This window comes from Podarcis gaigeae (assembly GCF_964106915.1).
Source record: "Podarcis gaigeae genome assembly, chromosome: 5".
NCBI lineage: Eukaryota > Metazoa > Chordata > Lepidosauria > Squamata > Lacertidae > Podarcis > Podarcis gaigeae.
Genome location: NC_139681.1, coordinates 61,400,871 through 61,427,762, shown reverse-complemented (window position 1 = coordinate 61,427,762; position 26,892 = coordinate 61,400,871). Strand labels below are relative to the sequence as shown.

Sequence of the window (26,892 nt, the reverse complement as noted above, 5' to 3'; positions counted from 1 at the left end):
TGGACAGGTTATAGATTCTTGGATGGGAGCACATTCTGCCCTCTGTAGTGTGGGGAGGGATAATAAAAAATGACCAGGTTTCATAATAAATTTGATGCCATTGGAGCCTCTGTGGTAAGGCATAGCATTGTGTACACATAAAAAGGGAAAAGGTAAAGGACCCCTCACAGTTAAGTTCAGTCTTGAACGACTCTGGGGTTGCAGCACTCATCTCGGTTTACAGGCCGAAGGAGCTGGCGTTTGTCTGCAGACAGTTTTTCTGGGTTATGTGGCCAGCATGACTAAGCTACTTCTGGCACAACAGAACACCGAAACCAGAGCAGCACACAGAAACACCGTTTACCTTCCCGCTGGAGCAGTACCTATTTATCTACTTGCACTTGTTGGCGTGCTTTTGAACTGCTAGTTTGGCAGGAGCTGGGACCGAGCAATGGAAGCTCACCCCGTCGTAGGGATTTGAACCGCCGACCTTCTGATCAGCAAGCCCAAGAGGCTCTGTGGTTTAGACCACAGCGCCATCCGCATCCCCTAAAAATAAAAATATTTACGTATTACAAACTTGCTGCATTCAAATTTGAAAGATGGATGTAACAGCAAAGTTGCTTACCACCTGAAAAATGGCTTTAATTCAAAAAGAGTAGAGCCACTGGGAACCACAGAAAATTGCCTTCGGATGTGGACTTGATTTCCAAGTTGGTAATCCTTGATGTTAGCATTAACAACTTCAGTAGTAAGATATGCACAATATTTTTGTCGTCTATAAATAATAGGGCTAGAAATAGATGACTTCATCTTACACTGTTTTCAGTGCAAGTGGCTTAGATTCTGGTAAATGTGAGTATTTCTATATATTGTTTTATCATTTGCATAGCCTCAATAGCTCAGTGTTTCTGTTGAAGGTGTAACTTAAGAGGCAGACCTTCGGTAAACATATTCTAGTTTCATGAGTTAAGGTTGAAATATTTAATCAGTATTTACCAAAGAATTGCTCTGCGGATTATTTTAGATCTCTGACAATAGTACTTTATGGAATTATTTACTGTTGAAAGGGTGTTTCTGTACAGTTTACTATGAATGCATATCCAACTTGCAACTCAGAATCATCCATTCTGGCACATTTCAGGAACCATCAAACTGAAGAAGAGATGGATCATGGTTATTCATCGCTGAGTAAAGAAATGGGAAGGAAAAGGAGATTGAGATTGTTTGTAGAAAGATTTTGTTCTCTTGGAAAGGAAAGTTGTTCTACTGGTAGATAATGTAACACCCAATCTTTGCCTTTGTTCATGGCTGGCTGGTTGGTAACCTATGTTCAACATAAAATGCTTTAATGTACTTCAGTTTTTCAAAACATTTGGTCCCAATTGTTTGCTTATATGAACAGGTGAATGTGATGAAAATATGAAGTTCTTTCATTAGGCAACAACTAGAATTTTGAGACAGAAATGCTACAATGATGCCAATGGATTTCTCTTTTTTCCAAAAAGTTTTACATAAAATACAAGATTGAGCAAAGCAGGGAAAGGAGATCAGAAGCATTTGCTTCCTGGTTTCAACTAACCCCATTTTATTAATATTTCCAAACAAGAACATATTTTTGTTAGTTTAATTAAGGTTTGTCTGAACAAACCAGCTTCAAACTGGTTTACAATCCTGGCTTGTTCAGATAAACAGTAGTAAGTACTACCTGCAGTTCCCAGTTTGGACATAAAATTGAGCAGTTGAAAATGGAAGTAAATGCTTATTGATCTTCTTGTGGCCATGCAGGATGGAGTAAATGAAGAGAGATCACCACTCTAAACAATTATTTACAGTTATGTCCAAATGAGGTAAATGCCGTGCCCCAGTGGTTTTTGTTGCAAAAGTTTGGTTGAAGTTACATACCATATTCATGTTCCACATTTCAGCTATCTATTGTCTGTTTTGCATTCTCACCTATTCATTTATACTCCATTGGCCCACAAACCCAAATATTAGGTCCTGAGTTATTATTTTAGGAGTTAAATATGTCTGCCACATTTTCTGTTCAAATAAACCTACTACCCATAAGAAGGATGCCCAGTTAAAGATACATCTAAGATACCATAACACCTCTTGTTTTGAACGGTAGTGATGTTTGAGCTTCGGCTTCTCTGTGCTGACAGTGAAAGTGTTTTCAATAGCTCAACAACAGTTGCTAGCACTTGGTTATGCCTGATTTACACAGCAGGCAACCTTCTATAACCAGTACCAGAGGACTTCATCTGTTAAGATCCTGTGGCCTAGTGGTTTGGAATCATTGTCCTAGGAAGTACAAAGCAAATGTCAGTGATCTATAATGCTGGCCATGAATGCTGGAAGCAATAGGTTATTGTTATGTATTAAATTTCTATACCGCCCTTCACCAAAACATCACAGGGCAGCTTACAATATAAAAACACAAGAAAAACATAGTAACAAACAAAAACAATACCCCCCACAGTTTAAAAGGCCATTGATAGTTTAATTAGCCAAGCACTTGGGAGAAGAGGAATGTTTTCACCTAGCGCCTAAAGATATGTAACAAAGGCGCCAGGTGAGCCTCCTTGGGGAGAGCAATCCACAAGCAGGGAGCCACTGCAGAAAAGGCCCATTCTTGTGTTGCACAAGAAGAAGGACCTCAGATTATGATCACCGGTCTGGGTGGCCACCTCATGGTCAAGGGCTGAGATTAAAAGGAGACTGCAGGAGGGATGCTTATGAAGTGTGATGATGAATATGTCACATCTAAGTCCATTAAAAAAAAAACCTGATTGGTCTGTGTTACTCAGACTGAGTTGCAAAATACAGTTTGGGGACTTGAAAATGAAATTTTAGTTTCCATGGATAGGGAACAGTGCAGTTGCTTTTTTTTTTTCTTTTTTTGCTTTGCTAACTTCTCACTTTTCATTGCACTTTTGCAAATACGAATCTGTTGTTGGATTTGTTGAAATTCTGAGTTGTTCAGAATAAACTTCCAGATGGAGAAAGGAATTTGACCCTGGGTTGGGAGATTACTTTTTTCCCAGAGAAAGCAGTCTCGTGTCAGCTGTTCCACGGTAACCTCAGAAAAGATAAAGAGACAGAGACAGCAAGATGGAATATAAACTTTATCTGTGGACATGACTGACATATAAATATTAGCAAGGGAAGCAACCATAAAGTTACTTCACTTGTTCCTAGAATGTCTTAAGAAAACTGCCTTTGTTTTTCTGCCAGTGTGCAGAACTTTTAGAGACCTGAAGGTAGCATTGTGCAGCCCTCATTACTTACTGTTCAAACATTCATTTCCCCTTTGTCCCGCCATATTTTCAGTCAAACCAGTTTTGCAAGTTTATGCAGCATTTCAAACAGTGCCTTGAAGAAAAAATGAAACTACTTCGCAGCAGTGTGTGGTCAGCAGTGCTGAAATAGATGTGTGTAAAAGCTGTTGTGGGCACCTGTTAGCTAGCACTTACCACATAAATAATGATGAGTAACATAAGGAGAGATCTCATTTCAAGCAGAAACACTTCTTCACTCAGTGCAGGCCCGGGTGCCTACCAATAACATCCTTTATGAGATGCCACTCTGGAGGGCCTCCCAAATTTTGTGAAGGCTTTTTAGGAGGTGTGGGGTGCTGCTTCTTAGAGGAGGCAGCTTGGAGCCTCTTGCCCACAAGTAGAATGACCACATGCCCTGGTCTGGATCCTTCCCAATATTACTTTTCCTCTACTTTTATTTTATTTTTACAGTAAGCTCACATCTTGCATGGGCGTTACAGTCTGGGGATTGCACCTAAAGCCAAAATCACGTATACACATTGGGTTAAATAGCGGGTGGGATTGCCCAAGTCATTTCCCCCAGAACCTCTCCCCCCTTTTTATTTTTATTTTTTTCCCACATGCATAAAGCTGAATGCCCACAATTTAAATGTACACACACTGTGGGCTTACTATATATTGCACACATCTGTTCAATAACTTAAAATCGCGATGCAATAAAAAAATTAAAATGCAACAATAAAACGCACAAAATTTGAAAGTGACAACAGCAGAGATTGCAAATGACCTTAGCAAGCTAGCTTGCCAGAATAAAAATCTTAGCCAAAGGAGGAGAGGCAGAGTGGGGGTGGGGAGCATCCATGCTTCATGGAGCAAAGTGTCCCACAATATGGGACAAGTACTGAAAAGACCCTTGACACCAGCAGTGCCTCCACCTTAGGTGGGATACGAAGAATGGCATGTATCTATCACTGAACCTGAATGAGGCAATCCAGGCTATCCAGTTCCACTGAGAAATGCTCTGCCATTTCCATTCTCCTATATTTTAATTTCTGTTTTTATTTCATCTTTTCTAGTAAAACACACTACTAATCTGCCTGTGAATTGGTATGGTCAGTTTTTTTACTTGCGTAGAACCAGGGAAGCAGCTGTATTTAGAAAACAGGAAAACAGACGTATCTGGCTTTTCCACAGACACAGCCAGGCTCCCCTTTTTTCTTTCCCATTACGTTTGTACAGTTCTCAAGCTACAGGTTCTGGATCAGGGTTTGTGCCGTGGTAGCACAGAGGGGTGGCCTATAAAGTGAACAGGAGTGGGGGAAAGAATCTAAGCGCTACAACTGATTGATATTTCTTGGAACATAAAGTGAGTGAAATTTTGAACTGAATACTGATTTCATACATGCTATTTAAAGAACTCTTGCATGTCTCATCCACTGTTAGCATGCCTTGTGAAAATAGAAATTCAGTTTAATTGTATTTGTATCATCTTTTTAAATCCGCCAGTAGCTATGTGATTTTTATGTCACCTGTGAATAAAAGTTCTATCTGTGACAACAGTGCTTGCCATTGCTTTGCATTGCTAGGAACAGTAGTTAATACAGAAAGACAATATTACACAGTTTTATAGGATTCTGTCAGAGTCCAGACCAGCTATGAACAAACATCAAGGTTAAATTTAGTGGGGTGCATTCAAATTGAAAGCATAACTTTTGCACGATGTTAAGTGAAGCTGCAAATTTTCCCAAGTGATATTAAAGTGCTTTGTCATATATATATATGTTTTTGACCTTGTAGTAACAAACTCTTCAGCCCTATTAGTATTAATGGGATATATGTACTGATTTCATTTTATTTTTACACAAATAAGCAGCTTCCGTTATGCTTCTTGCTGTTTATAAATACTTGACAGTCTCTTGGGGAGCTCAAGGTTGACAAATTGTTCATAGGGCTGTTTTCAAGCAGGATGTGAGTAAAGAGGAAACAGCTATAGTTATCAGTCCCTATCACACTCCAGTGTTGGCTGCTTGCAAAAGAATGCTGCATCAGGATAGCTATATTTAGCAGATGTGCTGAGACCACCTCTATCTCTTGGTATGTGTCTGTGTATTTCAAGCTAATCTAAAACCCAGCCAGTGTATCATTAAGTTATTTTTCTGTCTGTTGTGGTCAATGTGACATCTATTCTGATAAAAGGACATTTCACTACATGCTTGGCCAAAGTCACTGCTTCATTTTGAGAGTTTTCAGGGCAGCTGAAAAATGTTGGGAAAGACCTGGAGACAACAATGGGTAAGGATTCCTTTTGATATAAATCAAGTGAGGAAATTAATATAAACAGCATAGCAAAAACGAGTGAAGGAAAAGGTAGCACATACCAGAGAGATTGAAGCGTGGGGATTTACTTAATGTTTTGGAATAAAAACAGCTGCTTTCATGAATTTTCATGCTTGCAGTTGCTCATTGGTGAAGAATACCTTTTCTGCTCTTAAGTAAAATTACCATATTCCTTATTTTCGCTAGTTGTTATCCAGATCATTTAACCTGTTTATTTTAACATGAGAATAGTTTTGCCAAGAGCAGGATGCTATGTCTTAATACTGAGAGATAACAACTAGCCAGGAGAAGTGAGAAAATCAAATTGTTAGTGCATACATTTATGAAGATTAGTTCATTGTGGGCACCATCTAGAGAGACAGGACTTTGCCTAAGACAGGGGCAAGGCAGTCCACTGGTTTACTGTAGGACGGGTTGTGGTAGACTGCTGACCCTTCCTTAAATGCAGCTCTCATATCATGCTTAGTGATCTGTCCTAAATCTGATCTCATGTGAGTTCCGACCCTTGCAAAGACACAGCAAGAGTCAGATAATTGCAACAAATGCTATTGGCATTATTGTGAGCCACTTTGAGATCAATATTGTGGTTGGAAAAGTGAAATACGATTATTATTATTATTATTATTATTATTATTATTATTATTATTATATTCATATATGGTTGCATGAAGAACCCACATACATACTGTGTTGAGCTTAGTGGCAGTGGTGGTAGCAATAGCTGGGCAGGTCTGCAAGCTGCCTTGTCTGTGATTGGCGTTGTGGGCTTGTCTTCCTTATCTGTGATTGGTGATGCCAGGGTGAGCGGTGAGTGGAGAGTGAGCTATTTCTGGACATTTTAGTAATGAAGAGAACTGCGGCAGCTTGGCAACTAGACAGTGGCAAAGAAAACAGTGAGTAAGCTCTCTTCATCAGTGTGTTGTGTGTGCATGTGCGTTGCTCACACACTGCTGCAGCAGTGGCTCGTGAGTGGGAGAGGTGACAGTGTGTCATCCCACCAATTTTACTGCACACACCAGGACAGGGTTGGAATTTTAATTGTACTTGGAAATTATGATAATTTATATTATTATAGGATTGATTATTTCGATGCCTTTTTTGATAGTTTCAGCTAGTTTTGGATTGTGTTTATTTTGCAGAATGTTTGTGTCTCTGTGTTTCCTGTGTCTGTGATGTCTGCTGAAAATAGGAGTGGGAATACTGATAAAGGGCAGTTATGTTTATGTTTGAGTTTTCTATCATAGATTCACATGCTGACGTTGAGAGTAATCTCAGCCATAGAGTTCCATATCTGTAAAGCAGGAAAATATTTCCTAAAATTTGTTTTTTGTCCTGAATTCTGTGATGATATGCATTGGCTATATGCATATAGCCCCATATAGATCAGTCAGTACAACATGAGACTCTTAATTTCAGGGTTGTGGGTTTGAGCCCCACATTGGGCAAAGATTCCTGCATTGCAGGGGGTTGGACTAGATCAGGGGTCCTCAAACTACGGTCTGTGGGCCAGATCTGGCCCACCAGGGTCCTGAACCCAGCCCGCCCGCCAAGTGCAGAACCTGCCACTGTCTAATGGGTCTTGGCCCAAAACTTTAGTGGCACAGGAACATGGTGGGCGGCGCCAGGGAACACGTGGGTCCAGAGGGCTGGGGAAGGGGAGGACCCATCGGCTGGGAGAGAGGCTGCTCTAGCTTGACGAGGTATGGAGGAGCCCCAGGAGCAGCGAGGCTGTTGTGGACTGAGCCCCGAAGTTTTCTCTCACTCCACGCTCCTTTCTCCACTTGGTACTTCCTGCCCTCCCCGCTTTGCTTCCTGGCAGTTTCAACCAAAAAACCTCTCCTCTTGCTTCCCTTTCTTTTCCCGGTTTCCTTTTCTTCGTCTTTCTTATGCAAAGGCAGTTTCTTACTCAACTATTCCCTCAACAGTCATTTGGTTTTGAGCGCCACATTTTGTTTTTCATTCTCCCATTTCCCGTCATCAGTATACGCTTCTACCCACCAAGCCCGCTTCCCTCGCTTCCCAGAATTACTATTTTTTTAAAAGCTGTTTTTCACACAATGTCCAAACTCAGTGGGGGTTTCCCCCCTTTTGTTTGTTCCGCTTGCAAGCACTGGGTCCCTGGACCCTCAAACTGAGGATGTAAATTCTCTTTAAGGACTTTTCGTCACATGAGACTTTAAAGGGCTTTGGTCTGGGCCACCTATGCATGTTGTTCATCCTTAAATGTCTCTCAGCTCCATGTGCAATGCCTTTAAAGTACCGTACATTTGAAGCACATACTACTCCTCTTAGAAGCCATGACCAGGTTTTAAAATGGGCTTCCCTGTGTTTAATGTGCATCATCACTATTAGTCATTATTGCTGTTATATTCTTTTTGTAGCTCTGTATTTCATTCATATTTTTTTTCAAACTATAGTCTGGCCCCCAACAGTGTCTGAGGGACAGTGAACTGGCCCCCTGTTTAAAAAGTTTGAGGACCCCTGGACTAGATGATCCCCGTGGTTCCTTCAAATCCTACAAGTCTATGATTCTGTATTATACAGAAATACAGTTCTGTATGCATTATCCTGCTTTCTGATTGTGCAGGTCTGATGTACTTATGTGGATGGCATTTTGTGGCCAGAGTTGCTCTTCTCCAGGCTGTGGTTTAGCATATTTCCATTTCCCCTTGTCTTCATTCTATTCAGTTTTCAATGTAATGTTACTGCAGCAGGCACACAATATGCACTAGTAACCCTTTGTATGGGAGTTGTTTGCTTATGTTTGTAGAGGTATTCTCCTTTCCTTGCATTTATTACCCTACTCCTTCCAATGATTTATCTTATCTTTACCCCATTAACAGCTCTAAAAGAAACAGTAGCTGCTTTAATTCAGGTTGTGAAAAGTGTTAGTCTGCCTTTCGTAGCCATGGTTTCATTCAACATACTTGGCTAAAATGATGTTGCTAAACCCATAATGCCCTATCATAGATGCTGAGAATTCCATCCAAACCCAACAAATTTTTAAAAAGAAACATGTCCATAATACTAAATATTTTGCATGATATTATAAACAGTTTTTATTTTGTTAAGTTATAAATAAGAGTGCTGACTTAAAATGCTGCTGGGGGAAAAATAAATGGCGAGAGGGGCGGCTGCTGCCATGGATTAAGTTCTTGGCTTTGATTTAACATTTATCTCTCAGTGTTGGTGATCTGCACCTATGAAATGATAGTCTTACTTGTTTGCCTATGACCAAGTTTTGTGTGACTTTTCTAATCTGTATTAACAGAGATGTGGATTTGGTTTGCTGCATTGTGATCAGGTAACTTTGATTGGCATTTCGTGGATCCTGGTTCATGTGGCAAAGATAAAGGAAAAAGTCCACAAACCGGAAGTCTGCTCACTTCTGGTTTGAGGGGTACAGTGCATACTCCTCCAGCCACTAGGTCACACGATTCTGTTTTGGTTCTTTTGGGTTTTGTACCTAATGTGCTTTAAAAAACTAAACTCAAGTCAGCTAATATGGGGACTGTTACAGTTTTTGTGTTTCCCTACCCTATAAAGGACCAGTATATCTCACTGGAGGAAGAATAGCTTAGTAGTAGATCACTTACTTTGCATGCAGACTTAACACCATATCCTCAATACATTTTTTCTTCTTTTTTTAGTGTATTTTTGTATATGGTTTCCCTGCCATATGAAGCCTCCCGTATTATCAATAATAGCTGGTGTTAATTAATTGTATTGTTTTAGTGTTCCTGATAATTCAGTTACTCTGTTAATTTTGCTGTTTTTAGTTAGGTCTACACAATTACAGTTTCCCCTCTTTCATTGTTTGTTAGTTTAAATCTGTTTTAGCTGAAAGTGTAATAGGCACCTCTACTCCAGCTAATTACAAGCCTCCAATTGTCTTCGGAATGGCTGGGAAAGCTTTGGGCACTTGGGGGAGGAATGGGACAAAAGACACAGGACAGCTGGGAATGTTGTGAGTACATATTACACAAAAGGCATCTTCTCTAACTAATTCTCCAACTAGCCATGCTTCCTTAGGCCACACTGGACAATTTGTCCCACATAACGGCCGGGACTTTTAATTGCATAGCATCTCAGACCTATAAATTTAGGCATTTGGTACAGCAGCAATCATACCCAAGAGCTAGAAAGCTTCAGCTTTCAGTGTATATAAAACTGCTGTTTAGAACTTGTCATTTTCATATTGGGTAGAAAAGACATTTAATTTTGTAAAATATTGAAATAAACTTCTCAGCAGAGTATGAATGCTACCAACTATAAAGTGTGTTGAGAAAGTTCACAAGAACTCTCTCATTGGCTTTTTGAAAGATTTGTTTGCAGTTAGGAGTCTGGACATTTTGCACAATCTCTAATCTAACCAGAGCCTTGTTTTAATGCTTTCCCATTCATTAAATGAGAACAAAAAACCCATAGTGGCATTACTGATGGATAGATTTTAGAACAAATCAAAATAAATCTGTTGTTAGAGCTCTTAATATCACTTGGCTCAATATCCTAGGTTGACTGTGTATGCAGCGTAACTATGAAATAAAGATGTCCAACTTGCATTGTCTTAGATTAAGAAACATCAGGAGAATAATGTGCCTATGGCAAGTTCTTCAGTTGCTCAACTACCCCAGAGTAGCTTTTCCCAACCTTGATTCCCCAGGTGTTTCTGGACTACAACTCCCGTCATCCTTAGCCTCCAGAGTTGGTAGTCAGGGTTTATAGGAGTTGTAATCCAACAACATCTGGGGAACCAAGGTTGGGGAAATCTGTGCTAGAGTTAAGAACTTTAATAATGTTTCAAAGTTAGGACATCTGGAAGACTTGAATAGACTCCTTCAGTACTCATAATTTTCATAAACCACATAGCATCAAAGCACAGAGAACCATTACACATTTTTAAAGTGTTTTGGAAGATGTGGTCTCTGGCACAGGATTTTTTATTTTGGTCACCTGGAAAGGCCCTAGGTTTTATTTCCCTTTTGTTGCTCAACTGCAAAGCTTGGTTCTCTACCTTCTCCTGCATCTGTTGAAGTAGTCTCATGTCTCCAGAAACCTTTAAGTCAGAATGAAACAGTCATTCTTTGCTATCCTCCTCTTCTGTTAGTATCTCAGGGAGTTAAGAGTACCAGACTATTCTCTTACCTTACAGGTCATTACTCCATGTCGGAAACTCATCTTGTGTGCAGATAATAGAAAAGAAATGGAGGACTGGATTGCAGCACTGAAGACTGTACAGAATCGTGAACATTTTGAGGTAATGAAATAGGTTAGGTAGAGATGTATATCTGCCCTTTATTTTTAAATGCAGTGACAGCCTCACCCCCAACGCATACACTGTTTACTGTTCCTATATGCTGCTTGTTTCAGCAGTTATATATTCTCTGAAGTCAGTGGTCATCAGAACATGTATATAAACTGTCTGAATTTAAAGTGATTGCTCACTTTAGTCATTCAGGCCTTGTCATCATGAGTAATCCAAGATCAGGAAAGAAAGTTGCACTTTCCCGTAAGTGAGTACTACGTGGAGTGATGTCTTTGATTTTGCAAGAGTACAAACAGTAAATTAGGTGGACTGTGATTAGTACAGTTATGATAAAGAGTTAGAACTTCAAAAGTACTATTTTTATTTTGGAAACCACCACTTGTAAGGTACAGATGTGATTTTGTAATGACTGCTGTTTTTTTGGAGTGTCCTCGGTGAAAAAAAATATAGATTGATAAATAAAAAAAATCATAAAAAATTAAATTTACATAAATTAAAAAACAGTAAACACACACAAAAAACTCCAAGCAGATAAATGCCATGAGAATTCAGATCTTAAAATACTTAAGATAGTAAAAATGTTTAATGTGTATGAGAAAGAATACAGTATTTGAATATTATGTATTGATGCCATTTATCACTATTAATAAGGGCAAAACTAGGCAAGACTCCATGCATGCAATTAGCAAATTGCAGGTGCAGAGTACCTGATCCATTTCAGAACCTTGATGTGGGGGTTAGGTGCCTTTGCCCCACTATGCAGTACATGTCAGGACTGGTGCCCTCATGCCTGCCATTTGCAAGAAAGGAGATTCCGACTAAAGATTAGGAAGAACTTTCTAATGATAAGGTGGTGGACTTAGCTGTCAGCTTCTATTCCTGCATCACAGGAGGTTGGATTGGGTCCCTTCCAGCTCTACATTTCTATGATTCTATTATCTTTCTCGCTTGCAGCTGGCAAATTTTTGAATTACCAATCCAGACCATTTCAAGCCGATTGTACTCCATAGTTCTGTGCAAAAATGCTTGGTGGGCATTTCATTTACATTTCTTACAGCCCCCAGACTACAGTACATTCCTCTCATTGTGCTTGTACTGTGTGGGATGAAGTTTACCATTTCACCCCTTGATGTACTTTTCAGATTGTTGTTTCCCCCCCCCCCCACATACAGCAGGGCATTCTTGTTCCTCTGTTCTTCCGTGGTTACAATGCTCCACAGATTATACAGGTGTAGATTCTGCCTCAGAAATATATAGTTAGCACAATTTAATATCTATATCAGTGCCCCATTGGGATGTCATCTTCATTTGGTTACCATAAATTCATTTTCAGTCTACACAGTACAGTATGGACCATTTCTCAGGGATGCATAACTGGTACGCCTGTTCGCATGCTCGGCCAACATACTGCAATGTGTGTCGGGAGGCACTATCTGGAGTCACGTCCCACGGACTCTCCTGCGAAGGTAAAATCCTTTCATTATTTTGTGCTTGGAACATAAAGCTGTTAGGCTTCCAAGAAGGCATTGGTCAGACTCGCATCCCATTGGTTGGTCACCATTCCAAGACGGGAATAACCGTATGATCCTGAAATGTTCCCTGCCAGATTTTGACATCTTGCAAATGAAATAGGCCTTGATCTAAAAATCCTGCTTATGCAATGACTGAGAAAAATTATACCAAAACAGGATTAGCTACAGTACAAAATAAAACTGGTTAGGTTTGATTCTATATTTATTGTGCTTCATAACTTTTGTCAAATTATAGGAGCAAAGAACCTTATGAATGAGAAGGACAACTTCTTCTTTTTTAAATTATCTCAACTTTGTTGGCATATATAAAAGATTCCAGGAGGGTTTAGTACAATAAAATCAGTAATCAAAAAACCTTCATCTAACATTTAAGTTAATGTTATATAACATTCACAAATCTTCATTGCGTGTTGCAGAAACCTGGCTGCTAAAGATAACTGTGATTGGGCTTTGTGGTCAGCAACCTCTCTTAGGTTAGGTTTTTTAATAAACATAGATCCTTAGAGGGCGTTATATGATATAAGGGGAGAAATACATCTAAGATCCACAATTAAATTCAGGAACATTTTAGAAATATGACATGAATTATTTTTTCTCTGCAGGTAATTCATCAACATACCGTATTTTTCGCCCTACAGGACGCACTTTTTCCCCTCCAAAAATGAAGGGAAAATGTGTGTGCATCCTATGGGGCGAATGCAGGCTTTCGCTGAAGCCTGGAGAGCGAGAGGGGTCAGTGCGCACTGACCCCTCTCGCTCTGCAGGCTTCGCGGACCTCTCCGCAAGCAGTGGGAGCATTCCCGCTGCTTGCGGAGAGTTGCCTGCATGCCGAAGCCTGTGCGCGCTGAGCTCAGCGCGTCCAGGCTTCGCGGACCTCTCCGCAAGCAGCGGGAGCCAGCGCTGGGCTCCCATGGCTTGCAGAGAGCTGCCTGTTTGGGGGCTGGGGCGGGGGAAGCTCGGGCCTCCCCCACCCCAGCCCCACACCTGGGGGGGGGGGAAATAATTTTTTTCCCTTTATTTCCCCCCCAAAAAACTAGGTGCGCCTTATGGGACGGTGCGTCCTATAGGGCGAAAAATACGGTAACTATTCCCTACTGGCTTGTTTTAGAATATTTTTCAGAAAATATGTCTGATTCAAATAAAATAATCTGTAATTTGGTAATGTATATGTAATGTTTCCTGAGGATAATTAATTCCTAATTAGAACAGGTTTAAGATTTCCTGTACATGCCTTGTTTAGATTAGATTGGTTAGTGATGCTAAAAGCAGAAGAAAAGAAATAGGTTTTGTAACACTGAGTTTCGTGTAGATATAAATGGAGTGTTCGCTCAGCTCACCTCATATCTACTCTTCTCTTTCTTCCTTTCCCTCTCCTCCTGGCTTTTCTAGTCTGCAAATTTAAAGCCCACAAGAGGTGTGCTGTCCGGGCAACTAATAACTGCAAATGGACAACACTAGCATCTATTGGGAAGGATATCATTGAGGATGAAGACGGGGTATGTATGAGGCCATTTCTCATGTAGGGAAGGTTAACAGGCATATAGAAGGCATTTCACATACACCTCTGCTTCTGCTAAGATTCTCTAGATTCTTTAGAGACTTCAGAGAGGAACATGTATACTTACTTTTAAAGTACGGGGGGAGTTATTGGGTTGTGGTTTTTATTTTGATTATATATTTTGTGGTTTTATATTTTGATTTTGTTCTGCGAGCTGCCCTGAGACCTCCAGGTATAGGGCGGTATACAAATTCAATAAATATTAATAATAATAATAAAGCAATGGGAAGGGTGAGTGTTGCTCTATATTTCAAAGAGGGCATAGAGTCTAGTAACGGCCCTATAATGAAAGTGATTTATTTTCTGCTTGTTTGCAGATTTCAATGCCACACCAGTGGCTTGAAGGAAACCTGCCTGTGAGTGCCAAATGCACAGTGTGTGATAAAACATGTGGCAGTGTACTGCGCTTGCAAGACTGGCGCTGTCTCTGGTGCAAAGCAATGGTCAGTTAATGTTGCAATGCTGTTCAATTTTACTCCCTTTTCTGCACTGTGCCTGTGTATTCTGATAATGCTACTATGTAAGCAGAAAGTTTCAAAGGCATCCCACTGAATTTATTTATTTATTTGCTAGTTAGAGTTCAACTAAAATAAGCCAGCTGTTAGATGTTTTTAAAAGATTTTATGCTGCTTTTGCCAATTACCAGTCTTTTACATAGTCGTGGATAAGCATAGCAAAATGTGTAGCCATCTATAGGCTCTTTATCCACTGATTCTAAGATGGGTAGAAATGTCGGTGATCTGTCATGATGTTACCACAGCAGCCTAAGGAAATTTCACTATGTTGAATAAACAGAATTAGATTAATAGAGATTGCTTGCTTACTGGTCCTTTGCCAGAAAATAAAGGTCACATCTGAAAGCAATAATAAATGTATTACAGATCTTTCTGATGCAGAATATAGAGTCCTAAATATATGCTCTTCTTGTATCCTGGGAATCGCTTATTAACAAGCCGTATATTATTTTGGCAAGGCCTGCCTTTCCTTGACAGTCAAGCAGAATAGCACTGAATTATTTTGGATACTTCACTGATTCTTAAGTGTAAATCCTAAGGATAATGAATTTCTTGGCATTCTACATGCACATGAGTGTGTGTGGAAAATGTATTTGAAATGTAAGCAAATAGCCAGAGAGGCGTAAGATGTCCAGATAAACCATTTGACCTCTGACGTTTTATTGTTGTTCACAGAATTATTTAAGGAAAATGATATGCAATTAACTACAAAACTTTTGAAAAAATCTTGGGCCTTTGTGAAAGATCAGTTGCTTTTTTGTGCCCATTGTTTTAGGTACTGCTCTCATTATGTATTCTTGCCGACTGTAGAATTTATTGTTTACTCATCAGTGTTTCCAGTTTAACAAACCTACTCTTCACCAATCTTTTGATCTGTAAGTCAGTATTCTTAGGATACAACTTTCAGAATCAAGGGTCCCAAGTATTGTAAAAAGGGAAATGATTTTATATTCCTTTGAGCTGGATAGACTAAGGGTTGACATAACTATTTCATCCTGTATTATGCACACAGGTTTGTAAATGCATGCAAACAAAACACTACAGGGCTAAAGCCTGTTCAGATGTAATGGCCCTGCTTTGGGAACTCCCACCCTGCTCCTTTCCTTGTGGGCTTGCTTTGGCAGGTTTTGTGTTATGTCCCAAATGGAAACTGTGGTTTAATTTTGGACTTGTAACCACTGTGTTTCACAGATCATGGACTGGACTCCCAAGATTAAGCTAGTTTGTGATTTCAGTGTATATTTCTTTTCCTTTCCATTCCTGTGAATTTCTTCTTCATTAAAACACCTGAATAGAAGCAAAACTTTAGCTAATATATTTTTCCCCCAGGTACATACCTCATGCAGAGACTTGTTACCAACCAAATGCCCGCTTGGCCTTTGCAAAGTTTCTGTCATCCCTCCTACAGCTCTCAACAGCATTGATTCGGATGGTAGGTATCAGCTAATGCTTTTCAGTGTTTGTTTCACACTTTGCCAATCGAGCAAATAGCTCAAAAAACCAATGTTGGCATAACACATAAAGCAGTTATTCTCATTATAGTGCCTAATACTCATTATGTGCACCATAATCTTTTTCTCTTTCCTTCTTCCTTATTTCGTTCCTTATCTTCTTTCTTACATTCACAAAGACGGGAGACCTAGACTGCAAATTTGTAGAGCTCAAATTTAGTATAGGTGTTGTCACACCAAGATATTGGAACAACTGTTAGGTACTTGTAAATGTGCAAGGTCCGCAGATCAAAGCAGTCAAATAACCACATTGGGGCAATGCAATCCATCAAGTAAACTGACCACTAACCGTTAAAGACTTTATATGCCATTAGTAAATCCTTGAACTTGGCCCAGTAACAAAGCAGCAGCCTGTGCAGATCTTTGAGCAGGAATGTCATATGCTGAGAGAATCTCAATCCTATCAGCCATCGTGCTGCAACATTCTGTACTAAATGCAACCTAGTGCAGCCACTATGCTAATAATGAACCCATTCTCCAAATCTTAAAAGTCAGAATTAAAATGTCACCGTTGGAATATTTTGATTTTTTTTTAAAAAGGAATTAAAAAAACAGTAAATTTAAACAGCCATGTAGTTCCATGTAATATGCTGGTTAAAGATCACTTAAAGACCTGCAGACTGTTAGCCACCCTGTGGTAATAGAGCTCAATTATTCTTAATTTTTGCTTTTCCCTCTCAGGGTTCTGGAAAGCCACTTGTCCCCCTTCTTGCACAAGCCCTTTGCTGGTCTTTGTTAACTCAAAAAGTGGAGACAACCAGGGAGTAAAGTTCCTACGAAGATTCAAACAACTGCTGAATCCTGCACAGGTCTTTGATCTTATGAATGGAGGACCTCACCTCGGGTAAGAGATGCTCTCTTGATGTACAGATGCCTGCAAATACTTAGTGGCCCCAGGCATGAGGGACAGAGCATGAGCTTATATAATGTGGCAATACTGGAGAAAAAGAATGTGTATACAGTGAAATCTTGGTTGTCGAACGTAATCTGTTCCGGAAGACCGTTCAACTTCTGAAACATTTGACAACCGAGGTGCGGCTTCCAATTGGTTGCAAGAGCTTCTTGCACTCAAGCGGAAGTGCAAGAAGCTCTTGCAACCAATTGGAAGCCGCGCCTTGGTTGTTTTTTTGTAAATCTTGTTTTTTTGCCATGCGCATACAGCTGAATGTCCACAAGTTAAATGCACACAAGTTGCAGACTTACTGTAATTTATGCTTCTCTGTGTCTTTGAATAAGAACGCCTTTAAAGTTTAGAAAGCTGCCTTATTAGGTCAGACTATTTGTACATCTAATCCACTATTGCCTACTCTGACTGGCAGTGACTCTTTAGGATTTGGGGCATAGGTCCTTAACATTACCAGCTGTCTGCTGCTTTAACTGGTGATGCCAGGTGAGTGAGCCTAGAGACCTCTTGATGTAAACACATGCTCAACCACTTAGCTATGGTCTCAGAATGTATGTGTTCATTCTGTTACATTTACTGCAGGGATATGGTACCCCTTATGAAGCTCCATAGAACCTTTCGTTTATTTGTTGAATTGCAAACCACTCTCTGTGGTTCTTGTTCTGGGAAGAAAGTATCTGCTTAAAAAACCCCAAATACTCTAGTACCCAAACTTAGGTCTTTGTGTTGCATAGATGGCTAACTGGTACACTGCTGTTACTTTGCCCCTGCAAATACAGATTCTGATTAATTTGAAATCCAACAAAAGCCTTTATTACTCCTGTCGAATAGATTTTAGTTGTTAAACTCTCTCATATTTTAATAATACATTATAGCAGATATACCTTTTTTCCTGTGCAGTTTACGTTTATTCCAGAAATTCGACACCTTCCGAATTCTGGTATGTGGTGGGGATGGAAGCGTTGGATGGGTTCTCTCTGAAATTGACAGCCTTAGTCTCCATAAACAGGTAATTTCTCTAAGTTGCCATTCTACATGTGGATTGGCTAAATGACAAAAGAGAGCAAGGAGGACCTTATGAAATACAATTTTGCCTAAAATAACGAAATATCTAAGACTGAAAGTTTGCATGACAAACATGGGATTCCCAACTCGGTGTTTACTGAATGTGAGTAAGGTTCACTTGCAAGAGAGCAGCAGTAGGTGTTGCCCCCACCTAGTGTTCCCCCACCTGGGGGAAGATATCACATTATCTTCCCCCAGCCAAATATCTTTCTGGTCTCAGGAAGTCTTAAAGGGTATAGTCTTTTATGTATTTGTTTGTTTAGGGCTGGTTCACAAGGCCCTGTTTAAGTCTAGCATAGCAACTGTTCCACATAGCAACTCATTCATGTGTAGATGTTCACCATGCGTAACTTTCAGCTTTCACTATGCCACTGCAGTCTTCCAACCCTTCATTCCAATTCACAGTTTCATGGCACAAACCATGTAGAGTAGCCTCTGTGCAGGCAGTTTTGAAGTTATCGTTGGGCTGATACTTGATCATATAAATCATGCCTAGTTCTTGAAATAGCTATTTGCTTGGAATGGAAGTATTGCCTTTATGATAACAAATAATTCTTGTTTCAAAATGGCAATAGCACCACTTTGTGGTTGACTGAAATACTGATCTTTAACAAGGTTTGCAACTATTGTTCAATGTCATGGCTGTAATTGAACTCTTGTTTCTCACACTTTAACTTTTTAGAAACAGATTTCTTATCAGCTATTTTTGACTGTTTCCATCCCTACATTGCATCCTTCTTGTTGTTATTGTTGTAAACTCCAGCAACATACACAGTGGGTCTCCTTATTTTAAAAAAAAATACCTGTAGATGTTGAATAGGAATAAGCCACCATTCCTTGTAATGGAAAGCTGGGGAAATATATTTTTTTTAATGGGTAGGAATTCTTAAATAAGGATCTGGGGTGGGGGGACTCCAATCTGCAAAAAATAAAACAACAAAATAATTTGAAAATGGTGAAACAATATGGGTGAAATATTAACGACATATTTTCTTTTTAACTGGACTCTTTACTGTGTAATTTTCTCACATCGTCTTTACTGTGAGAAATCAACTAGAAAACATTCAGTGGTCAGAGTTGGTGTGGGCAGTGAATCCCTTTGGGCTAGTCTTATTTTTTCTCTCCCCTTCCTATGTAGTGCCAGTTGGGAGTGTTGCCCTTGGGCACAGGCAATGATCTTGCCCGTGTGCTAGGCTGGGGATCTGCTTGTGATGATGACACTCAACTTCCTCAGATACTGGAAAAGCTGGAAAGGGCCAGTACCAAAATGCTTGACAGGTAGGTGCTGTTCTATGATTCTGGTCCTGTTCCCTAACACAGTGATAGTCAGAATCACCAAATGTGCACATGGAAGTCCCTTGCACTTCTGGAGCTTCAGTGCTAGATATGGCCCAAAGTCTGAGGTTTTTGTCAGTGGATCTGCTTTACTCTGCCCTGGGTCTGTTTAATGGGTTGTGGGTGTTTAACGAGCTGTGTGATAAAGCAGTGGAAATGAGGAAGGCATCTCTGAAAGATTTTTGTATGGCATTCTTTTAACATCAGCTGTTTTCTGTATCAGTCAATATAGTAATAACTATGCTGAATAGTTCCTCCTATGTATCCCAGGATTCCCTAATTTTAGGAGGAGTTGCTTTTTCAGGAATGTTGCTCTCCTTCCTTCCCAATAATTTAAGAGTATTTTTGTGAGTGTGAAGAGATGGGGTTTGTCTCTGTGTGAAGGCATCCTGCTGGCCCTGCCTCATTACACATGTTGCACCTGAACAACAAAAAAAAAGTCAAAAGGATCAATTTCCTCTGTTCATTTTTAATACAGAGATGTAAGAAGGAAAAGTGTGTTCTTTCTAGCATCATCTGCCTTAAGCATCCACTTCCTGTTGCTTCTTCATAAACCATGTGTGCCCTTTTAAGGGTATCTAATTTGTATTAAATGCTGTGATGTCTCTTTTTCAATAGGTGGAGCATTATGGTGTATGAAACAAAACTTCCTCGACAAGCATCTGCTTCTACAGTCACTGAAGATTTCAGTGAAGATTCTGAGGTAGTTGTATATATCGGGGGGACTATGAAAATGAACTTTAAAAAGTTAGATGATAGCAGAGCAAAACTCCTATGGGATAGATTCATGGGGAAATAGTTCTAAGGGGAGGCATGGCTTCTATACTCAGATATGTAGAAAGGACTCAAGAGAGGCTAAAAAATATTTTTAATTGTTTTCATAGCTCAAACAAACAAACTGCAATCATTTCCCTTGTCTGAAGCCACAGTGAAGTGAATAATGTACCAAGTTGCTTGACTTGTTTGTATGGTTTGTGAGTGCTCACTGTAGAGTAAACTGAAATCATGGCTACACCTTTATGGGGAGCCAAGAATATAGCATGTACTGCTCCATGTTGATCCTGTGATGTGCAAGTCCAGATGAGGTGATAACAATTATCCATTTCTAACCATGACAAGGTGCAGCAGATTCTCTTCTATGAAGATTCTGTGGCTGCTCATTTATCCAAAATCTTGACATCCGACCAACACTCAGTGGTCATTTCATCAGCCAAGTAAGTGCTCCAGAGAGAAGTGGTATAAAGAAGTCTGCTATGTTATGCTTGTTGGGGAAATAATTATTGCTTACCTGTTCTATTTCACTTAGGGTGCTCTGTGAGACTGTGAAGGATTTTGTGGCTCGAGTAGGGAAGGCCTACGAAAAAGCACCGGAAAGCTCTGAGGAGTCAGACGTCATGGCCCGAAAGGTATTGGGGGGGGGAAAGGAAATTCAAATCTATCTCTCCCTTCCTCTCTCTCCAACACGCGCGCGCGCGCACACACACACACACACACTATACAATTTCCATAAAACTTTATGCTTTGTACTTGTAGTGCTCTGTTTTGAAAGAGAAGCTCGACTCCCTTCTGAAAACACTGAATGAAGAATCTCAAGCTTTGTCATCTTTGCCAAACCCGCCTCCTACCATAGCAGAAGAGACAGAAGATGGTGACGGTTCAGGCAGTGCTTGTGATTCTTCTAGTGAGCGTTCAGTAGGCTCCTCTTGCACTGCCCGTCCTCAGATATTTCGTCCACGTGAGCAATTGATGTTGAGAGCCAACAGTCTGAAAAAAGCTATTCGTCAGATTATAGAGCATGCAGAAAAAGGTAAGGACAAGGAAATATGCTACTGTATTATCAAGACATACAAGAACTGGGATTCAACTACTGCGTTTTTAAATAGGCCGTATAATTCTTTCAAAAGTCAGAAATGAATTCTGTAGACTGTAGGGTTTTCACCATGAAGCTGCCATTTTTTCTGATGTCAAAAGCTTTTCAGAAGTAAGAAAAACATTTATCAGATCAACGTTTTCGAACATGTTAGCTGACTGACCATGTTCACCTGTCATGCTAAGTCATAAACAAGCAGCATGGTAGTGCATGCAGCTGAATGACTCCCATTTCACTCTGTTCAAATTGGGAGTAACAAACCAAGAGTTTATTGTAACATGTGAATTAGTGCTTATGGTTTTTTCTTTCTTTCAGATGTGCATACATACATGCATAATTTTATTTGTATGCTGGCTTTCTGTAGCTAAAACCATGCTCTGTGGTTTTTTGGAGTCTATTTTATTTTACTCTATTCTACATATTTGGAGTATGTGTTTAAGTGCTTCCTATTTATTTTCCTTTTGTTTTGTGATGGTCATTGACCTTAACAATAAATATTTGAAAACTAAGGAACTGTATTTCTAAGCTTGGCTTAGGACCAGGTTCACATGACTTTTTCTGTCATCACACAGAGGGTAAATAAGCAGAATAAATCCTTTTGTTCCTTTAGTGTCCTTTATTTGTTTTCCATTTTTAGTATCATTTGTTTGGTTACCAAATGCTTCTTGCAAATAAAGACAGGTCTTCTGGAAATGGTTTGGTCACATGAGAAATATATCCTTGGAAGTGCAACCATTGCACCTTTTCCCACATTGGTTGAACCATTTTGATTTTGATTAGAAAGGCTCCTATCTCCTTCAAGTCTTCCTTATCTTCATTCTTGAACATGGATGTAGTTTGTGGGCATGAACTACAAGTGTGAAATGTGCAAGTCAGCTGAATTCCTGTTGTTTTTTACATCAGGTGTTGCAAAAATGAGATGAGCAGTGGCCTGTGTGTTTTGATGTTTACAGAATCTGGGAAAGCCATTTGATGAAGGTTCTAGGATGAAATGTAATAGTGTTGCTGTCTTCCACTTACCCAGTTCCCTCCCCGAATGCAGTGTGATACCTAGCAAGTCTGTCTGACTCTGTTACTGTTTTACTGTTTAGCTGTAGATGAACAGAATGCTCAAACCCAAGAGCAGGAGAGCTTCCTCTTGGGTCTCTCTACCGCTGAAGAGGGAAAGGACTTAAGGAATGAAAATAAAATCTCCTTACAGTCTTCGCACACTGGCAACTATGGATTTCCAAAAGGGAGGAGCCATCGGAAAGGTAAAAACCTTAGTTAACCTTTGTTGAAGGCAACATCTTTATATGTGTCTTTCTGGAGCCTTCTTGGAATTTGTAATATTTCCATAGCCCTGGGTCTGAGATCTTGCTCCAAGTGTTACACCATCCCTTATCAGTTGGATAGTGAGATAAGCAAAGGATGACATACATCTTTAAATTCTCAGTTGTTTAAATTCTCAGCTGTTTTAGCAATAGATCATCTCAGCCTGATTTCCTGAACCAGCTTGTAGTTGTTATTATGACCTTAGGTATAGGGCTAGGAGCTAAGCTATTAGGATCCAGGATTTGCAGTACATAGTTTAGTAGCAGCTGTTAATAAGCTCAGCTGTGTTTCTCCCTGAAATACTATTGACTCACTTTATTCTGAATAACCATAAGTAATTTTAAAATGCATTGGTCAGTAGGACAAAGGAAGCTACAGAAGTTAGAAAAAGCTTCTTTTCAAAAGCATCAAAATTTCACAAAGTCTGTGGAATTCTAAATATTTATAACAAACTTAAGTAATTAATAGTTCTTTCATATGTCCCTTTGTTTCATTAAAAGCATAACTTAGTATAGTTTCCAAAAGAACCCATTATTTAGTTTTTAATAGAAGCTTGTCCTCAATTCCATATACTTACAGATCTCCTTGGACTTTCAGATATTTTAATTATGACAACGATTTCTTAGATTGAATATACAGTATTTTAATATTGGCTTCAACATCATGATGGGTCTTTCTTGGAACACTTTCAGTGTTGGCTAGAATATGTTAGAAAATAACAGAAGGGCACAGGAAATTATGGCAGAGAGAACTGCATAGTATTTGTTAGTTTAAGTTTCTTTTATATTTCGAACTGGGAGCACTTCAGAACATCTTTATTCCAGCTAAGGCTTGATCTTTGGCTACAATATAAAAACCTATAATGAATCTGCCCAGATTAAGAGTACCTAGCTGAAAATGTTGGTTTTCATAGCACAATTTGTAACTAACAAACAGTATGTCCCACTACACCTAAGTTTTCTCTGTTCATCGTTTCATAGCATTCTAATGGTACCTGTGATTTTTGTTGTATTTTGTAGTTATCAAGTCTCCTTGTGAAAGATTAATAAGTAAAGGAACTTTATCAGTGGGAAGCTCTGCCTCTCTTCCTCCCCAGGCAGGAAATCGGGATAATCTGCCAATGCTGAATGCAAAGATCATCTACCCCAGTGAGTGCAACAACACTCTTCCCGTCTAGCTAAACCAGAGATGACCTCTTCTGGCACTGAGGACATAACATGGTTTTTCTGTAATACATTACTGATAAATTAGCTCCTTCTACCACCCCAGAAAGGCAGGGAACACATAGCCAACTTTTGGGTCCTAGACTAGGTTAGCTGACTCTGCTCCCAGTTTGTTCCCTGCCTTGCCCAGTACAGCATCTCTCTCTCTTTATTATTATTTTATTTATATATTCATTATATATATATTAAATGTATATACCGCCCTTCGTCCAAGGATCACAGGGCAGTTTACAGTATAAAAACACAAAAATACATAATGTGATAACAAACAAACAGTTATCCCCCTCCCTTTTGTTTAAAAGACCATAGAGGCCTGGGAATGTTTTCACCTGGTGCCTAAAGATATGTAATGAAGGAGAGCATTCCACAAATGGGGAGCCACTGCAGAAAAGGCCTGTTCTTGCGGAGGGGGCACATAAATAAGTTACTTTCCAATTTTTCCTTTTCTCTCAAACTTAACCCCTGCTCCTTTTATATCTGTCTTCTTTGTTAGCTTTTCTGTATTGTCTCCTTTTCTGTATTGTCTCCTTTTATCTACCATTGGAAAGGGGGCATGTATGGTAAAGCTAAAGCCCATCTGTGAGAACAAGTATGAAATTGGGGTATACTGCTTAAAACTTCCAGATTTCCAAAATCTTACTCCTAAGATGAACTGATCATCACCAGGAGAGCTAATTGTTGTTCAGAGAGAAAAAAGTAAACCAACTGGTTTTGAACAAGAGCTATGCTATACAAACAATGAGGTCTATTATTCAGTATTTAGAGGCACATGCCAATAACTGCAGGATTGAAGCAATATTTACAAGCTCTGCTTTATAGTGGCCCATTTTACTTACATCTCTGTTTTGGGACCACATTCATGCACTTCCATATAAATTCTGAGGATTTTCCTTATAGGAGTTGGGAAGCTGAGTGGGTCCCACTTCAGAACAAAATTTTGAGCATATTTTTCCTAGCTTTCTAACCAAACTAGATGTAAGTTTAAATTTGTGTTTGCATTTAATGTGCATTTAAAAATGTGGATAGCTACTGAAGAGGGAAGGTGGCTGATAAATGTGGGTTGCAGCATACAAGGATTTTGGGTCATTCGGGGGTTAACCCTTTCGTCCCTTCTGTGGTCTTGAAGAAATTTTTTCATTTGAAGTTGCTATATGTATTGGAAGGAAATCTACCATTGGCACCAGCGGAGGATTTTCCCCCCCATTGCAGCTTGAAAATTATTTTTGTTGGGACCACAGTTGGAGAAGAAAGGGTTAAACTCCCCCTTCCCCATCAGCTGCTGCCCCAATCTAAATTTTCAAAAAATATGCATGTTAAATGTAAACAACATACGTATTTAATATCACATCTAGGTTGATATCATTAGATCAAAATATATGGTAGGAAAGTTCTGTTTCTTCTCAGGCACACATAAATTGTTCATAGGAATTAGAAAACTTATTTGCTTGAATCTGCTTCTGTGTAGGATTTAAGGACTAAGGCTGGAGTTACTCATAGGTCTAAATTCCTGTTTTTTCCTCATTGTTCAGCAACAGTGAAAGTGTGAGATAATGTTTCATGCTCCAGAAGTGACATCCTGTTGATTTTGGAGGTAAAATAGATCCTGTTTTGCCAATTGAAAATATGCTGTGTGCTGTGTGCTTCATAAACTCCTTGCAGCTTCCTGTAAGTTTTGTATTCTGTTGACAGATATCCGTGCTGGGGCATCTGGTTCTCTACCTGGAGGTTCTGTCATCAGCCGGTTGTTGATCAATGCAGACCCGTTTAACTCTGAGCCAGAAAATCTGTGAGTATTCAAATAAGAGTGAAGGGAATTGATTCCCTTTGCCACTGTATTACTGAGGAATAAATCATTTCAACAGCAAGTGGAACATTTTTCTTACAATGTAGACAAGGCAAGACAGTCTCTACAAAGCTTGTCTAGTATTTTGATTTTGCAGAAAGTGGTAACACTGAAAGCAGCCCTGTTTTTTAAAAGAGATGACTTCACTTACTAACATGCTTATCTGAATTCTAGTAAAGTCTCCCTCCATCATGATGGCTGGTCTCATATTAAACATTACGTGTGGGTTCTGTTCCAGTCCCCCATGAGCATACACAAAACTGCCTATAATAGGGGCACCCTGGAGAGTCCTAGTGGCTCATGAGGAGACACACCCCAGAGCCTCTTCGGGCTCCAAGGTGGGTCTCCTCACAAGCTGGAGGCACAGCAGGGCTTTGTGGAGCTGCTCAGCCTCACTGCCTAACAGCTGACGTGAGGGATAGCACAGCAACAGTTGCCACTTCCCTGCATGTCAGTTGAGGAAGCCCTGTTGCCCCTCTGGCTTGTGCGGAGACCCTCCCCAGAGCCCAAAGAGGACACCTTCACAAATAAAGGTAAAGGTACCCCTGCCCGTATGGACCAGTCGTGTCCAACTCTAGGGTTGTGCGCTCATCTCACTTAAGAGGCCGGGAGCCAGCGCTGTCCGAAGACACTTCTGGGTCACGTGGCCAGAGTGACGAAGCTGCAGCTGGCGAGCCAGCACCAGCGCCGCACACGGAAACGCCGTTTACCTTCCTGCTATAAAGCGGTACCTATTTATCTACTTGCACTTAGGGGTGCTTTCGAACTGCTAGGTAGGCAGGAGCTGGGACCGAACGACGGGAGCTCACCCCACCGCGGGGATTCGAACCGCCGACCTTACGATTGGCAAGTCCTAGGCACTGAGGTTTTACCCACAGCGCCACCCGCGTCCCTCTTCACAAATAGAGGACACAAAATAGAGCGCATGTATATAAGGAGTTGCCTGTAATATGTTTCAGGTTTTTTTAAGTGACAGAAACTGCTAGTTGTGATGAGAAAGCTGGCTATGTTCTTCTGGCTGAGGGGTTTCTAAAACTTTTCCTAGAATCATAGACCCTGAGGATCATCTATTTCCCCGCCTGCAATGCAGGAATATGCAGCTGTCCCATACGGGGATCAAACCTTCAACCTTGGTATTATCAACACCACACTCTCTAACCAACTGAGCTATACAGTTATTTTTGTACCCAAGAAGGAAATGGAAAGGAATTTTATTTTGCTTCTCTTTGTTTTAGGTTCTTGAGTCATTTGTTATTGAAATAGGAGACATAATCCAGAGGCCCCCTCTGACAGGCTTTATTCCTAGTGCACAGGTGGACAGCTCATTCATATACAGTGGCCATATTGGGCACAGGGGCA

The 26,892-nt window shown here is 40.0% G+C and overlaps 1 protein-coding gene across 14 annotated transcripts in view; it reads left to right on the top strand.

Annotated features, from left to right (window-relative positions):
- The window catches only part of DGKD (diacylglycerol kinase delta), a 68,116-nt gene that overhangs the window by 27,931 nt on the left and 13,293 nt on the right, over positions 1-26,892 (top strand). For 5 of the 14 annotated variants that reach the window (XM_083741680.1, XM_083741687.1, XM_083741691.1 and 2 more), the window contains 15 exons: positions 10,750-10,854; positions 12,197-12,329; positions 13,785-13,891; positions 14,271-14,396; positions 15,798-15,900; positions 16,661-16,823; positions 17,784-17,892; positions 19,087-19,226; positions 19,902-19,989; positions 20,403-20,497; positions 20,590-20,689; positions 20,817-21,090; positions 22,245-22,406; positions 23,487-23,615; positions 25,380-25,476. In XM_083741680.1, the coding sequence (XP_083597806.1) occupies positions 10,750-10,854; positions 12,197-12,329; positions 13,785-13,891; positions 14,271-14,396; positions 15,798-15,900; positions 16,661-16,823; positions 17,784-17,892; positions 19,087-19,226; positions 19,902-19,989; positions 20,403-20,497; positions 20,590-20,689; positions 20,817-21,090; positions 22,245-22,406; positions 23,487-23,615; positions 25,380-25,476 (1,931 nt within the window). Of the gene's footprint in view, positions 1-5,415; positions 5,553-10,749; positions 10,855-12,196; positions 12,330-13,784; positions 13,892-14,270; positions 14,397-15,797; positions 15,901-16,660; positions 16,824-17,783; positions 17,893-19,086; positions 19,227-19,901; positions 19,990-20,402; positions 20,498-20,589; positions 20,690-20,816; positions 21,091-22,244; positions 22,407-23,486; positions 23,616-25,379; positions 25,477-26,892 lie in introns of those variants that run through there. The other 9 variants (XM_083741688.1, XM_083741686.1, XM_083741692.1 and 6 more) reach the window with 5 other exon arrangements.